Source organism: Vulpes vulpes, chromosome 13 (assembly GCF_048418805.1).
Source record: "Vulpes vulpes isolate BD-2025 chromosome 13, VulVul3, whole genome shotgun sequence".
In the NCBI taxonomy this organism is placed as follows: domain Eukaryota; kingdom Metazoa; phylum Chordata; class Mammalia; order Carnivora; family Canidae; genus Vulpes; species Vulpes vulpes.
In genome coordinates, this window is record NC_132792.1 from 94,136,365 (window position 1) to 94,153,327 (window position 16,963).

Sequence of the window (16,963 nt, forward strand, 5' to 3'; positions counted from 1 at the left end):
ATCCTTTACTACCCCATGAAGAAAGGTTATTCTTTATCATTCAGATAAAAAGAGCTGTGGCCCAACAATGTTTTAGATAATTTGTTATTATTGGAGCTGCAATTTGAATCCAGGAATACAAAGATCTCGACCAGCCACGTCTTGCAGTTTTCTCCTGTTATTCAGCTACAGAAATTCTATGTACATGCAAGGTATAAGTTAGGAAAGCCCATAGAGAGAGCATGTATGCAATATTTAGGTGAACTGATAGGTGAGTGATCCTTTTTGGACAGTAATATTAAATGGCGCAAGATATGGGTGAATGTGAATGTCAGGGTGTATCAGAAAGAAGGAGAACAGGTGACAGATGGATGTGAAGCAAGGGCAGTGGGACAGGATGGGGGTGAGAAAAGCCAAGAGCCAAGGTTAAGAAATAGCTATGCACTCAACACTCCGATGAAGTGGAGATGAAGAGGAGGTAAAATTGAGGGAAATTCTGAACAGACTTGTGGCTTTAGAGATTAGGTAGAAAGAGCAGCCTAAAGCCATGATCTCCCACCAGCATGGGGGAACTGACCAAGTCCCGGAAAAGTTCCTCAGATGTAGATAGACAGAAAAATACCACTTGAGATCTAGCATTCTGTGAATCTGGCTGGGTTTTTTTAAATTAATATTAGAAATCTAGCTTATCTTATATTTATTTTTATACTTCTTTGTTTTTTTAAATTTTTATGTCGAAATAGTGGTTTTTTTTTTTGTTTGTTTGTTTGTTTTAATTAAAGTCTTTTCTGGTCTTTCTGACCACAAAGGAAATGAAGTTTTCTTTATCATTCTTTGGGACAGAGCGAGATCAACATTGACATAGGACCTGTGAAGGGCCAGGGTTTATAAAGGTGGAAAGATGAGTAACCAAGAGGACAGAGGAGGAATGCATATTGTTTCCTGTGCTGAGACTGCTGCCTTATAGAGGAAATACACTTGGATACAAAATGCACTGTTAGAGTTATGAGATTTATCTGTAGATGTTCACACTTGTGGTATAATGTCTTTTTTGTAGATTGAAGAATGTGTGGTATGCTCTGACAAGAAAGCAGCTGTTCTTTTTCAACCTTGTGGACACATGTGTGCTTGTGAGAGTAAGTAGCCTACACAAAACTTACTCAGTGTTTTTATAAAAATAGAAAATGAAACAAATTATAACTTGGAGGTTTTTTTTTTTTTAAATAACCCATGAATATAAAACATTGGTGGGCCTCTCTAGTACCTTCTGTCTCTTCCTCTGTACTATATGTGTAATGTCACCTATGTCTCTCCTTGTTCTACCGACTCACATTTTGATTTCATATGAATCAGCACAAGATGATCTCTTCTCATACACAATAGAAATTTATTTCCAAAAATGAATTTTGAAACCTTTAGTCTAGCCCTTTTCACATATAAAGTAGCACATCTTCATTTATCTTCACCGTGATATCGCCTCTTCTGCAACTTCCCCCTCCTACTGAATCACCTATAGCAACTATTTGGGGCTATCATGTCTGGCCTTGTTAACCTTTCTTCATCTTTATGTCAGAAGAGCTGATAGGTCTCTTTGGGAGAATATATTAAAGTTCAAGTGATGTTTTAAAATATCTCTTAGGCCTTTGCTTTTTATATCTCCCCTGTTCTTTTCAAATTCATGTACTGTTCAACATTTGCCTCTTTCTTTGTCTTTTTTTGTTTTTGTTTTAAGATTTTATTCATGAGAGACACACAGAGAGGCAGAGACGTAGGCAGAGAGAGAAGCAGGCTCTCTGTAGGGGGCTTGATGCGGGACTCCATCCTGGGCTCTGGGATCACACCCTGAGCCAAGGCCCTGAGCCAAAGGCAGATGCTCAACCACTGAGCCACCTAGGCACCCCACTTAACTCTTTCCTGTTATTTAACTCTGCTGTCACAGTGCAAAGACAACCATAGACAACATGTCAATGAAAGGCGGGACTGCTTTTCATTAAAACTTTACTTACAAAACAGGCATGGGGTAGGGGTGCCTGGATGGCTCAGTCTGTTAATCATGTAAGCATCTGACTCTTAATATCAGCTCAGGTCTCGATCTCAGGGTTGTAAGTTCAAGTCCCTGTGCCTAGGGCTGTACTTTGGGTGTGGAGCCTCCTGAAAAAAAAAAAAAAAGAGCAAAAACAAGCACCTGATTGGGTTTGGTTTGTAGGCTATAGTTTGCTGGCCCTTGTCATGGACCTAAGTAAGACCTACAGAGAATTAAAAAGCTGGTTATAATGAGTAGTTGATAATATTTTCAAGCCTTACTGCAGTACTTTCCCTGGAAGTTTCTCAAAGATTTTACATTGTCTTGGTATTTACATGTAACAAGAGTAGCAGCTTTTATTAAGTTCTGAACTCTTACCAGACATTTTTTAATAAAGATTTTATTTATTTATTTATTTGACAGAAATAAAGTGAATAAGCAGGGGGAGCAGGGGAGGGAGAAAGGCTCCCCACTGATCAGAGGGCCTGATGTGGGTCTCAATCTAGAACCCTGGGATCATGACCTGAGATAAAAGCGGATACTTAACTGACTGAGCCACCCAGGCGCCTCTAGACATTTTTCTTTTTTTAAGAGAGCATGAATGTCAAGGGAGGGGCAGAAGGAGAGAGAGAATCTTAAGCAGGCTCCACACCCAGCACGGATCCCAGTGTAGGGCTCGATCTCATCACCCTGAGATCATCACCTGAGCCGAAATCAAGAGTCAGACCCATAACCGACTAAGCCACCCAGGCATCCCTTGTACCAGATGTTTTAATCTCTGTTAGTGTTTCCTCATTGATCTTCAGAAAAACTGTAAGAAGTAGATTGTTTTCTCCATTGTACAGACACATTGTTAAACATTTATTTGCTTGGGAAGATAAAATTGAGGTGGAAAATGCCCCTCTTTATAGGAATGTACAGTGAAGCACTTAGTCCATTACTTCCATCCCAATAATGTTAAGCAGAATATTGGAACCTTGAAGAGTATAAAATGTCCTTGACAGGACAGAGGAAGGAGAGGTTGTATTTGTTTTGGACAGAAGGAAGAAACATTTTATAGAAGAAATATAACAACCTAACTTAATAGTTAAAAGAATTTGAGATAATTGTGATTATGTATTGAGGCATTTAAATTAATCCTTTAAATTTAAGAAAAAAATCTGCCTTCAGATTGAAGACAAATCTCAAATGAGATTTCTACTCCTACCTAGTGCATCATGCATAAGCCAGCATTAGACCCATCTCTGTTTAGTCCTTGACATGAGATCAACCTTGATATTCCTTGTCTGTCCTAAACACTAGTAGGAGTATATGCCTTATCTTGTCCATGTCAGTGGTTTTGTGCCTTATTAAAGTTTAGTGTTTGTTCGTAAATTATCCCTAGATACCTGTCACAGTTGTTATATACTTTCCATGTTTTTTAAATGATAAAAACACTTGGCACATAGACTAAGGAGTATACTTCTATAGTAAATGCTAATGGGAAAGGATATATTGAAGCACTATATGTTATTTTGTAATTAGCAACTTTAGATGTAGAATTAACAATCCACAACCTGTAATTGTGCCTAGGTATTTCTTTTTTGGAATGAGAGAGCAATCCTCTGATATATAAATATCAGAAAGTCCATTTTGACACATTTTTTATATGTTCTTGATTGCTACATTAAAAAAGTAATTATTAAACCATTTCCTTATTAGATTACATCAACTTGATAGAGAAGGAAGAGAATTCTTCAACATATTTTAGGAGTTTTAGAGACAAGCTATTCGTAATAGAAAGTATGTTTAGAAAATAATGTGAGCGGGATCCCTGGGTGGCGCAGCGGTTTGGCGCCTGCCTTTGGCCCAGGGCGCGATCCTGGAGACCCGGGATCGAATCCCACGTCGGGCTCCCGGTGCATGGAGCCTGCTTCTCCCTCTGCCTGTGTCTCTGCCTCTCTATCTCTCTGTGACTATCATAAATAAATAAAAATTAAAAAAAAAAATTTTAGAAAATAATGTGAGCAATTTTATAGTTCTTTATTAGTTAAAACTTAAGAAAATTATCTCCCTCCTTTATTTTCAACCTTAAGATCTTGAAATATTTTATTTAAGAAAACACAAAAATCTCTTTAACAATTTGTTCTAATGTATTAGAAAATGACATTATTTTCGTAACAGTGGGCTTCTCTCTTCTAGAGGTTGCCTATGGAGAATATACATTCATAGGTTGATAACATTTTACAAAGGTAGAATCGTGTATGCATAGAATTTGTTTAATGTTTATCTCAGTGTGAAATTTGAGTTACAAAAATGAGCAGAGAAAGGCAACCCTCTTATTTGTTTTGTCTCTTATAAGAAGTATCCTATTGTTATTTTCCAGACTGTGCTAGCCTGATGAAAAAGTGTGTGCAGTGTCGGGCAGTAGTTGAACGAAGAGTGCCTTTCATTATGTGTTGTGGAGGGAAAAGTTCAGAAGATGCCACTGATGACATCTGTAAGTGTATTCTCTTGAGCTTTTTCTTACTTCCTTCTGTTTGGAACTTCCACGAACATTTGTCTTACGTGTAGTACACTGTTGCCTTGTAAAGCACAAGGTATGTGACCTGAATCTACAGAGGAATGGGTGGGGTTTTGCTCTTGTTACAGGAAACTTGAAATTATATTTTTCTAGCTTGCATTATGACCATAGAACTATAAGCATTTATTTTTTAAGAAACTTTCCATGTATGATATAAAGAAAATCATTGTATTCTTGCTTAAAGAAAATATGCTCTTTTAAGATTAAATTTAGTATATCTTGGCAGAACAGCATATTACAATTTTTTTTTCAGTTACACAAGTATTAACACATCATTCCTTTGTGTAGCAGGTTTTACCTAGTGCATGTCAGTATTCTATAGAATAGTATTTATTTGGGACAGAGTAACTGTACATATACTGAAGTATAACTCAAGAAGTAGAAAGGTGAAAAGTAAATTATTTACTTTCAACCTTTTTAATACAATAGCTGTATAAAAGTATTTTTCATCTTTGCTCTAGATACAGGTTTGGGTTGTATCTTTGATTTCTTTGTTCTGTGTACACATGAGGAATAACTTCAGTGTAACCACTTTTGCTCAGGGCTTTTGGTCTTTATCACCAGTAGAGTTGAATAAAAATCCCAGGGACAAATTAACTGGAGTTAAAAAAGTAAAAATCTAGAGAGTAATAAAAGTTGGAAAAAAAAATTTCCCTCCATTTAGCAGACCCACTGATGGTCACAGCTTTCCTTGCATGGAGTTCCTCTTCTCCAATCAATAGCAATGAGGGTTGGGCATAAAGGAAGAAGCCTAGGTTTTTGTGTGTTCTCATAAACGTCATCTAACAGACTTTGTAATCACTGCTGCCAAAACTACCTTAAAAATGCTGTGCTGCCTCCATCCTTAGGTTTGTGTACAACATGAGAACAGAGAAAACAAGCATAAAATGTATTTGTGAGCTTGCTAAAGGAACCAAGTAGAGCCTCGGAAAACCCAAACATCTGTGTGTTGATTGTTGTCTAGCTAAATTAAATATAAATAGAGAATAATGTGCAAATTTATTTCTTTCTGAAGACTATAAATGAAGGAGTATAATGTGAATGTATGTATCTTATTGTCCATGAATGAGAAAAAATTTTAAGGAGGATTTTATTAATAGTCTTGTGTTTTTAATAAAGCAGTAATAATTTTAGAAATAAAAAATTCATTGATGTGTCAAAAAAGTCCTAACATTAAAATATTTTACTCATATTGTAGCAAGTGGAAATATTCCAGTGTTACAAAAGGACAAGGATAATACCAATGTCAATGCTGATGTGCAAAAGCTGCAGCAGCAGTTACAGGACATTAAAGAGCAGGTAATAATGATTTCTTTATGGTAAATGATGATTCTAAGAATGGGATTTAATATTTTCCAGTAAAACTAACGTTTATGTAGTAAGTGAGGTTCATGTTAGGATGTCAGTTATATATTTGAATATTTGCAAAAAGTATTATGATTTGAAGATTTAATCAAGCACTTTCTAAAAGAAGAAATACACAGGTGACCAATAAACATGAAAAATATTCAACCAGATTAGTAATCAAGAAATGAAAATTGGGGCACCTGGCTGACTTATTCAGTAGAGCAGTAAGGACTCTTGGGGTCGTGAGTCCAGGCCCCACTTTGGGCATAGAACTTACATTAAAAAAGAAGAAGAAATAAAAACTAAAACTACAGTGAGGTGCCTTTTCTCACCTACCTGACAGCATGGAAAACTCAGCGTTAGAAATTGTCAATACAAAGTGTTAGAATACATAGCAGGCAGGCATAACTCACACACTGCTGATGGGAATATAAATTACTAAAAATACTTTGGAAAAGTTTGTCATTATAATAGTATAAGTAAGTAAGATATTGTTTTTGTAAGCAAACTTGTAAAAAAAATGTACAGATGTGTTTAATGAAGCGTAGTAGTTTTCTTAGCTGGAATGGCTGGAAGGGAGCACGAGGAAGTTTTTTATAGAGAGGTACATAAAGTGCCGATTACATACATCTGATCAGTTTGTGAACTGTTATCAAGCTGTACGTTTATGATTTGTGCACATTTCTGTATAGATGTGATACTTCAGTAGAAAGGAAAATATATTCTCTCTCTCTCTCTCACACACACACAAACACACACACACACCACCCCATAAAGAAAAGCAAAGGAAAGAAGAATGCAATATTTACAATAGTGGGTATCAGTGAGGGGTAGATGGAAAAGATTCGACAGGATGTATGGAGGGGCTTCAAAAGAAAGGGTAGCTTTCTATCCTTTAAACTTGTTCTTCATACTTATACATGCTAACAGATGTACTCTTTTATCTACTCAATATTTAATAGCAACAGTAAAATAGTTAAAACTTTTTACATATATAGTAAGAAGTTAGTTAAAACTTTTTACATATATAGTAAGAAAGTCTGTCCCTCGCCTCCCCGTCCCCACTTTACCATTAGTCCCAGCAATTAAATCAGATCCAAAGAATTGAGAAGCACAGGGTATTATTTCTTTAGTTTGGGTATCACATCAGTGTTGCCATACAGTTGTTAATCATCTCTCTTGTCTTTGTACTGAATTTATAAGAAAGTGACATAATAATGAGTCAGGATAACTAATGACCCTTATGATATAAGTAATATGGGTAGATACAGTAATTTAGAATTAGACATGTATATTTACTAGGAATTTAAACACTCATCTGAAAAGATGACAACTCTGTGACTGAGCTAGGTTTTCTTTTGAAATCTCGCACCAGTAAAACTTACTGTGTAATGAATAAGTAAAGATAAACATGGATTTTCCAGTTTTTATGTAGGAACATAAAAATAGGAACATATTTAGCTCATTCTAATATAAAATTAGAACATTTCAAAAATCTTGAAGCTCCTTAGAAACTCATTTCTTTTTCACTAAGACACTTATTGGAAGGTAAAACTGATTTTTGAATATATCTTCTGCAAAAAAAGCATAAAAAAGCATTTCATCCCCTAATTGTGAATTAAAATTGTTCTTAAAGTGAACAGTGACAGCTTCTGAGCCTTACTATGGATCCTGAAAAATTCAGCTCTACCTTTATCCAAGTTTAGCACTCCAAAGAAGTGTCTTCTGTAAATAATCTTCATGACCATATTTCATTACTAAAATATTTAAACAGTCACAAGAAGATTCATTTTCTGAGGATTGATGGGATTTCTTACAGGGAATCCTTCAAGGTTACCAAGACAAAGCAGCTAAATAATCCTTTTTAAAATTTAAATCTCCAATCTTTCTATTACTCCAGTGTAATTTCATGTAGTAATAAGTATATATTAATCTCAAAGAAACTTAACCTAGGCTGCATAGATGTGTTTACTTTTGGAAATAAGAGCTATTAATTAGCTGTATATAACTCGTGAAAATTTAATGCAAAAGAAACTATTTAAATGGCACTAGAAGGCACGTTTGGCTTTTTTTCCCCCCAGAATATTTATTTATTTACTTATTTTGTATGTATTTTTTATTGGAGTTCAGTATGCCAACATAATAGCATAACACCCAGTGCTTCGTTTGGCTTTTTTAAAATAAAAAAAATATGTAATTTTCTACAGCTTTGTTTCTCAAACTTTTAGATAAGTGTGAAAATTTACTTTAGAAGGCTGGGGTTTGTGCTCGCTTCAGCAGCACATACACTAGAAGGCTAGGGTTAACAATAAAGATTACAGTTCTTTCCCCCTGCCCACCACAGTGATCTCCGGTTTTGTTGAAGTTGATCATTACATTTTCTTGTAGGCTTTAGGCCTAGTTTATTAATCTAGATCTCCTTTTTAAATTATTTCATTTCTGTGTTATTTGGGGAAAAGTATAATTTAGAACAAAGTATTGTGATATATTAAGGTAAAATATTTTTATAAAGCATGAAATGTTCTTTTGTGAATGAATATATGAGCTTTCCTAGGGTGTTTTTACAAAAGTATACCTAACATTCTTCTAATTTTTCTGAGTTCATGAGGTTACATTTATTAATATGTAACCAAGACTTATGGTTTTTAACATAAGGGGGTTCTACATTGAAAATTATCCAGTGAAGCATGTTTTGGAGTGAGAGCCCTGAGGCATAGGACCCCAGTTCACATTGTGGCCTGCTGTGGGGAATGGTTTATTAGCCCTATGAAGTCTCAGTTTTGTGTTTTTTTTTGTTGTTGTTGTTTTGAGATTTATTTATTTATTCATGAGAGACACAGACTGAGAGAGAGAGGCAGAGACATAGGCAGAGGGAGAAACACGCTCCTTGCAGGGAGCCCCATGCAGGACTCAGTCCTGGATCCTGGGATCACGACCTGAACTGAAAGCAGGTGCCCAGCTGCGGAGCCACCCAGGCGTCCCAGTTTCCTTGTTTTTAAAGTAGGAGTGACAGGGCTGAGATCGTATCATAGTGTGTGTCCTATGGTTTTACGGACATCTCTACATTGCTCCCTCTCTCTCCAGTAGTCCTGATAATACGGTCATAGTTTCATATAAGAATAGCATAGCACCAAGAGTTGGGGAATCTGACTTAGGCTGGAAGTGGCTGTTTTTATCCATTTCCTAGTAGATTTTGGCATTGGCATTTTTTGTTTTATATAGTATTTATTTGTAGTGCCTTTGATATAGTCCTGACAGTACAACCAATATTTCTATTTTATAGGGATGACATTGTAACTATTTAAAATATTTTTAATTAAAAAAAATTTTTTTTTAGACTTTAGACTGACAAAAGATTGAAACAACAAAAGAAAATGTTACAAAGTTGTTACATGTTACAGTTTCAAAATATGAAATGTTTCAGCATTTATTACTTTGTTATCTCACATTCCAGACCATGTGCCCTGTGTGTTTGGATCGGCTGAAGAATATGATTTTCCTATGTGGCCATGGAACATGCCAGCTCTGTGGAGACCGAATGAGTGAATGTCCTATTTGTCGCAAGGCTATTGAACGAAGGATTCTTTTGTATTAAGAACCTCAGTGTGTTTTCATAGCTGAAGTATTTGGTCACGAGCTCTTAGTAATCTATTAAGCTAGTTGGAGGTCTAATGAATTGATTTTTAATACCATAGTTTTTTTCTAGAGTGTAATTAGACTGTAAATATGCCAGAACAAAAAACCTCTATAAAACAGTGTTTGAAGTTGTGTTTTTTGTTTTTGGTTCTTTTAATTTGAAACATCAAATCCATGTAATTCATAGGCAATTTACTTGTCACTTCTAAGGGAAAAATCCTTTAAGGATCTCCTGTTTTTGGGTTTTTGTTGCATTTTTTCTTCTAGTTTATAAATTTGTTAGGCCTCAACAAATGTAGTTCCTTATGATCAGCTATCCTTCAATAATCATGATTTTACACAGTGGGTTGACATAGATACTCAAAGCAGTCATACATCAAATGAATGGGGCAAGGCAAACCATTAGGTCACATGTATCAAGTGACAAATTATAATACAGGTTTTACATGGTTAATATTGAAGAGAGGATTATCTTTTTAAGAAAAAAGTTCTGCAAATGATTGATTCTGAATTCTTTGAATGAAAGCATGAAATGAGAGTAGTGACTTTGCATTTAGCCTAATTTCTAGACTTAAAAGGAAAATTGTTTAACTTGAATCAAATTGCCAGTTTCAAGATGATTGACATGAAAAGGAAAAATAAGCAGTCATACTGGGGAACTGAGGTGGGGGAAGTGGCCAGTAAACGAGTACCTATTAACTGACCATTAAAAGTTGCCTTTCATATATATTAATTTATACACTGTTCTGTTTCCCAGCCTTTAAAAAAAAGTCTGTGAAAAGTATACCTCAGTTTTCCCTGTGGTTCCTTATCCAGGCTTGATCTGACCAGTGAAATAATGTTGCCCTATTTGGGTCTCTGAGGTTCCATGTAACTTCTCTCATGTACTGAATAGTACCCACAGTAATCTGAGAAGGATAATGCATTGTCCCAAGGCAGCAATCTTTTTCTTGTCCTTATCTGTTCATTCTGACAGTGTTACTGGTTCTACCTTCATCATAAGCCCTACTTCTATTTTCTTTCAGTTGCTAAGGCTTGTAAAGAAAACACTCTCCTTATACCTACATATTGAGGATGTTAGTTAAATAGCCAGTAGTATCCAAGACATAGTAAGTAACCTAATAATAAATACTTACTTTAGAGTGACCAGGACATTAACAGAAATATGTCTGATTATCTGTAGTTTGTTTGTTTGTTTGTTTGTTTAACTCAAACCGATTCTAGAGCATCTGATCTTTTCCCTCTGAATGAGTAGTCTTACTTTATCTAGGATGAATCTATATATAAATAAGTGTTTTGGGGTCATTGCTGCTAGATTATAAAAATATCACCTGTTTACAGTGGTGTCTACTATATACTATGTATAAGCTTATTCGTAAGGATGTAGTTATCTTGTTTTTTTTTTCCCGTTCTTTGATTCTGGTTTTTTCTTTTTTTGTTTGGTTGGTTTTGTTTTGTTTTATTTTGTTTTTTTACAACAACTCAATTTAAGAATATTCCTGGCAATTTAATGACTGCTGCCTTTGCCAGTCCTGATGAAAACAGTGGTGAGCTTTTGCTGACTGATTTTGTAGTCTTGGTTATTCCATGTCTGTGTTTAGCTGAATAACTTAGAATTTAGAACAGTAAAATTTTTATAAATTTTAAATTTGAAAACTTATATGGATTCAGTTATCTAATAAAGGGCCACTGAGGCTATTTTTTAAGCCATATTTTAAAGTTATAGAAAGATAGAACATCTGACATGATGTTCACTTAAAGAAACAGACTATTTTCTTTTAGGTTTGAAAATAGCAAAAGTCAGGATTTTTTTTTTTCTTCCATGCCATAGGCGGCCCATCTCTTTTCCACTAGATCAGTTGGAGAGGAGGGAACACCTGGCTGACTCATGCATGGTTCAGCCATCAAGTGAATTTTATGGTCTAGAGCTCTACTTTACTTAAGTCCTTTTTGTCTTAGGAGCTTGCAGTGCTTAAACTTACATCCCTAAAAGGTAATTTCCTTTTCCAGACTACTTTGTATCTTCGACATTAAAAATACAATAACATAAACTATTACAAAAAATCATAAGGTCACTATGATTACAATGCTGTGTACTTGTGAATTTTCTATATTTGTACCACTTTGAAATTTGTTTAATGAGTAGGTGTCTATTTGTGTTTCAAGCATCTGAAAAATTATTTTAAATTTATTTTGTGTTTTTGAGTGAGATTAAGATAAGAACTGAGTTAAGTGACTTTCTTCTAACTATGAAAATGCTACCTCTTATATGTCTCTCAGCAGCACTTTCCCAGTTAGGTATGTTTCCTTCTCATCAGCTCATTATCATGTGCCTCAGAAGAGCTTTTACTTTTCCTAGACTCATTAGAAAAAAAAACAACAACAACATAGCATTCATTCATTCGAAAAAGTATTTATTGGGCCTCAGAGGCTAGATACACAACATTGAAAAATGATCAGGATCTTAGCACACACAGAATCTATAGTGCAACAGTTGTACATTTGAAGAAATCTGTAGTCAAGAAGGGATCCAAAGGTACTGATAACATTTCTTCCCAATGTTTCAGAAGAGTTGTCATTAAGTAGCATTTGGATTCCCTCTTTGCCCCTTCAGTCCTACCACATTTTCTCCTCTACTCTAAGACTATCAGCTTTGTTGCCTGAAACACATACACAACTTAACCAGATGGTGCTATTCTAATCGTTTTTGTTCACATAGTTTAACATTCATACTGCTTATACTATATATGTATTTAATTTTGTTGGGAGCAAAAAGGCTTTTCAAGAGATCATTTTGTATTAGTGTAAGAATAGTATATTAGACAAATGTTTAGCTTAGCTGGCCAAATCATAATTGGACAAGATGTTTGTAATTTTATACATTGCAAATTGACCAGCTGGTTACTGAGACATATAACTAATTAATGACGTTGAAAATACCATTCTTAAATTTGTATCTTTGATGGCTTTAGCCTGTAAGAGCATTTTAGCATATTGAAATGAAATGCATGCTGCTTAAGATTTGTCCAATTCGAATTTCAAAGCTTGCTGGGTCATGTTCTTGTTTGTTATAAATTTTGAACCCTTTTCAGCTAGGAATTATTTACACTTACAAACTAAGAGACTTAGTGATGGGGTAGGATAGAGAGTAAAGAGTTGCTGTCAGTGTTTGAATTTAGAGAAAAAAGGGATTTGAGAAAATCATGTAGATTTCATCAAAGCAGTAGCAGAGAGAGTATACTTGATTGAATAATAAAACAGGTCTTTCAACTAGTTTTTAATGTCATTTAATTGACAGTTGCTTTGTAAACTATATGGTTTAATATGTCTGGCTTTAAAAAAGTCCAAAGGAAAAGCACCTATCCTGTCAGAGTGTCTAAAATGATAAGTAAAATAGTTTGTGTAAAAATTGAGATTTTGGAATAGAATTTTTTGTATTTTTTTATTGTGGTAGAGATGCAACATGAAATTTACCATCTTCACTATCTTTAAGTATATAGGTCAGTAGTGTTAAGTATATTCATGTTAAACAGCTATCTAGAACTTTCTCACCTTGCAGAATTAAAACTCCATACCCATTAACTCTCCTCCCCCCAGTTGAATAGAGTTTTCATTAAATGTAAATCAAGAAACAACTTGAATTATCTTAATTGTGTTTGCAAGATTTAAAGTCATGGTCAACCTTAAGTTCCTAAGATTTGGGGGATGACAGAATTTATTCCCTTCCTCCCAGCTGTTATAAATCATAATTTGAGTTGGTATTAAATGTCTGTTAATTGGAAGGGTTTGTTACTTCGTTTGGAGCCAGAGGAGGGGGGAACACATTTTAAACATTAGAATCAGTTTTAAATTTGTAGTGAATTGGGAAGGTAATAGATTTTCACAGACTGTGTGCCTTGTTAAAAATGTCAGTTGTCTTTAAGTCTCCTTGAAACAGTCTCAAAATATTTTTTTCCTCTCAAAAACACAACCTAATTTTATTTGCTTGAATATTATGATAGGAATGCTTACTGATATTACTTGATAATTATATAATAGCCTTGGAACTTTAACATTTATATATACACACATATATAAAAAACTATAGCAGTATTAATAATCACAGTTGTACTTCTTTAAAACATTAAATTTGAGGAAAAACTATTTAATGCTGTCTCGTGTACATTGCTTTGCTATAGTGAGGGGGAAACCCTTTAGATTGAGACTCAGTTTATAATAAATGGTTAGTAGAGGATGAAACTAGAGTGTGAAAATATGAACGAGTTAGTGGAGCTGATGAATTAAAATCATAAGTTGCTACATTGGCATTTTCTACCTCCTTTTCTGTCAGAGTATTACTTTTCCAGCTTTTATTCTTTTTTGTGACTAAGGAAGAGATGAGAACCCAAGGTTCAAATTGGAATTTTTATGTTGTTGAGGATTTAAGCAGTAGGTACAGGAAGGGTGGACTTGCCACATCAATTTTGCGTGTAAATCCATAACTACAGGTTATGACTGACATCTACAAAATGTGTAAGAAAGGTAATATTGCTGAATATTTTTGCTTTTCCTGTACAGTCTACATGACTTTGTTTCATAAACGTGACTTCTTTCCTCCAAAATGCAAAATGGTCATGTAATTTTCTATAAAATAAACAGATAGGCCATTTTGTCTGAAATCTATAATTTCAGGAAGCTATTGGAAGTTCTGACTCAGGGCTTTGTAACAGTTTAAGCAATTGTTAATTATATTTTGAAAAATCCATCTACATAATTCTTCAGTGCCTTGAAAGAATTATTAACTTGGCAACACTACTAAAACTTTTTAGAAGACTGTCTTTAGTGTGGGTGCATCATCACACACACGTTTATAAGATGTATTGCTTAGCTTGTGTTAATAGCAATACTGCATGTGTGCTGGGTTTGGGTAATTCTTTAAAGGAAGTTTTCTAGATTTGCACTTGATATTTGTTTTTTTTTTTTTTAAACTGATTATTTATGGCCATGACACTGTTACCAGAAAAGTAATTCTATAAGTCATTATGCAAAGTCATGTATAGGTAGCATCTGGGAAGAAGAGCTAGGGTTCATACAGTTTGCTATTTTAATATGAAAGGAGAGTCTGTTTGGTAAACACAGATTGTCTTCCCCTCATGAACAAAAGATCTTTTATTAAGTGATTTGGTTTAAAAATATTTTTTTTAAGGAAATCATGGATTGCATGTTCTTCTTAATGCTAGTCTTACTTAGCCTGAATCCACAAAATTGTTCTGTTAATTTCAGTATGCTTGTCATCCTAAATACAGTATATTCAGTGTGATAGAAAGCAGTTTAAATGACGCATAGGAATGTTTTGCTTTGTATTTTTTCCAGTGTTTTTTAGCTCCCACTTGATTAAAGTCTTGCTCGTGAATATAGTTTCTGTATGGCAAATGATTCTTGCTTATTTAGCTTTTGTTAAAAAACACTTAGCAAGAGCTAAGCTTTTAAAAATAAGTGCAAACATTTACCATTAATAAAACTTACACTGTAATATTATATAGTGCTTTTCTCTGATCTTTTGAAAGTATTCATATGAATTTTGATTTTTAAGGTATTGAAAACATATCTCAATATATCAAACCTATTATTGGAAAGGAAATTACCATGTCTTTGAAAAACAAGGACATACATCTTCAACTCAACATAAGACATAGGTGCCCACATCTAGAAGGCTGTCATTACAGTTGTTTACATTTAAGGTACCTCTATCTAAAGGGCCAAAGAACCTTTTCATATTTTAACACTCACAGTCTTTCAGGATATTGTGAAAGTAGTCTCCATAGGATAAATTTGATAGAAAATCAGTCAACCAGTTAGGAAGACTCAATTTTTCTATATAAAGTTTATTCCTCTTCATAATTCAGATGTAGATTTCATTTTCAAAAGATAAACATTTTAAAGCAATGATTTCTTTGGCTTTTTCAGTGTTTTGTGACTAAATCAGTAATTGAATGGTTTGGAGTTATTTTTTTCAAGTTAATAGAAGCAATTATTTCTCATTGAGAGGTTGTCTGGTTCTAGTTCAAAATATTCAGCATGTGTATCTGGAATGTTTAAGAAGGAAAACCATCTGAAAGAAAGTATTTTAATTGTTTATTTGAAAAAAGCATATGTATTCCAACTTTAAAATTGTGAATTTATTTTTGGATAACCTCTAACTGTATTTCTGTTGCTGTATAATTAGATGTTTCATGGCAATATTTTTTATTAAATTGAAACTGTATAGGTTTTTAAAATAAAGACATTTCAGAAAGTCTGATTTATATTTTTTATCAAAATCTGATTCATATTTTTTATTCATCCTTCACAGAAGTTCAAATTATTTGTTAGTCTTATAGTGTAGCATTTCCCAAATTTACGGACAGTGAAAACTTTTAAATGGTGCATTACAGAGTAGTGATAGTTTATAAGATAGAATGAAGGCATGGATTAAAGTAGGACACCAAAAATTATTTCAGGTAATTGCTGAAGAATGATCATTTGACAAATAGTTTTTTTTTCCCTTTAAAACAAAACTAGTTGGTAAACTCATTTTGTTAAACACACAGAAATAAACCGTATAAGAACAATATTATGAAAGGATAGGATAGATCCAAAACAGAGCCCATTGATCACTGAATAGGTGACATAGCAATGAAACTGTTAGGTAATGCTGCCTTTGCACTAATGCTCTAATCAAATGTAATGTGTTCATGCTTTAGGTTCCTCTTTTTATCAGGTTCTTGCATTCTCAGATATGGCAGCTTTCTGAAAGGCTGATTTTTCGAGTCAAAAAAATATTCTTTACTTTTCATACATATTTAAGTGTATTACCCTCCCTTCCTGTCTCTCTTCTTCCTTTCTACAGAACACCAATTAACATCTTAAGTGGAACATTGACCTACAGATTGGAAAAAGCTTTTACGGGTGATGCTAACTAACCCTGATTTAACAGGGAACTAGGGAAGCAACCAAATCAGAGAACCCTGACCATGGCCAAGCCATACGGAAGAAAGAGGTTCAAAAAGATTATATGCTCTCAGTATGTATGTATAGAACAAGAGTATTGTAGTGGTTTCCTATTGCAGCTATAAAAATTACCATGAATGTAGTGGCTTAAAACAACAGAAGCTTATGATCTTATGGTTCTGGAGGCTAGAGATCTGACAGAAAGCTAGTCAGAAAACCCCAAAATTCTTGGAGTTCAAACAACACATTTCCAAATAACATGGGTCAAAGAAGTCTCAAGAGAAATTATAAAAATGTTTTGAACTAAATAATGAAAATGTTTTGAAAATACAACTTGTCAAAATTTGTGGGATGCAATGAAAGCAGCTCAGAAGGCAATTTATAACATTGAATAGAAACATTAGGAAAAGAATTATAAATGGCTAATCTAAGCTTCCACCTTAGGA

At 34.1% G+C, this 16,963-nt stretch overlaps 1 protein-coding gene across 1 annotated transcript in view; it reads left to right on the forward strand.

The window, feature by feature from the left end:
• The window catches only part of MIB1 (MIB E3 ubiquitin protein ligase 1), a 137,471-nt gene extending 121,649 nt beyond the window's left edge, over positions 1 to 15,822 (forward strand). Inside the window, exons 18-21 of the mRNA XM_026006537.2 lie at positions 1,037 to 1,115; positions 4,368 to 4,481; positions 5,764 to 5,864; positions 9,367 to 15,822. Of these exons, the coding sequence (XP_025862322.1) occupies positions 1,037 to 1,115; positions 4,368 to 4,481; positions 5,764 to 5,864; positions 9,367 to 9,507 (435 nt within the window). The 3' untranslated portion in view covers positions 9,508 to 15,822. The remainder of the gene's footprint in view (positions 1 to 1,036; positions 1,116 to 4,367; positions 4,482 to 5,763; positions 5,865 to 9,366) is intronic.
• The last annotated feature ends 1,141 nt before the right edge of the window (positions 15,823 to 16,963 follow it).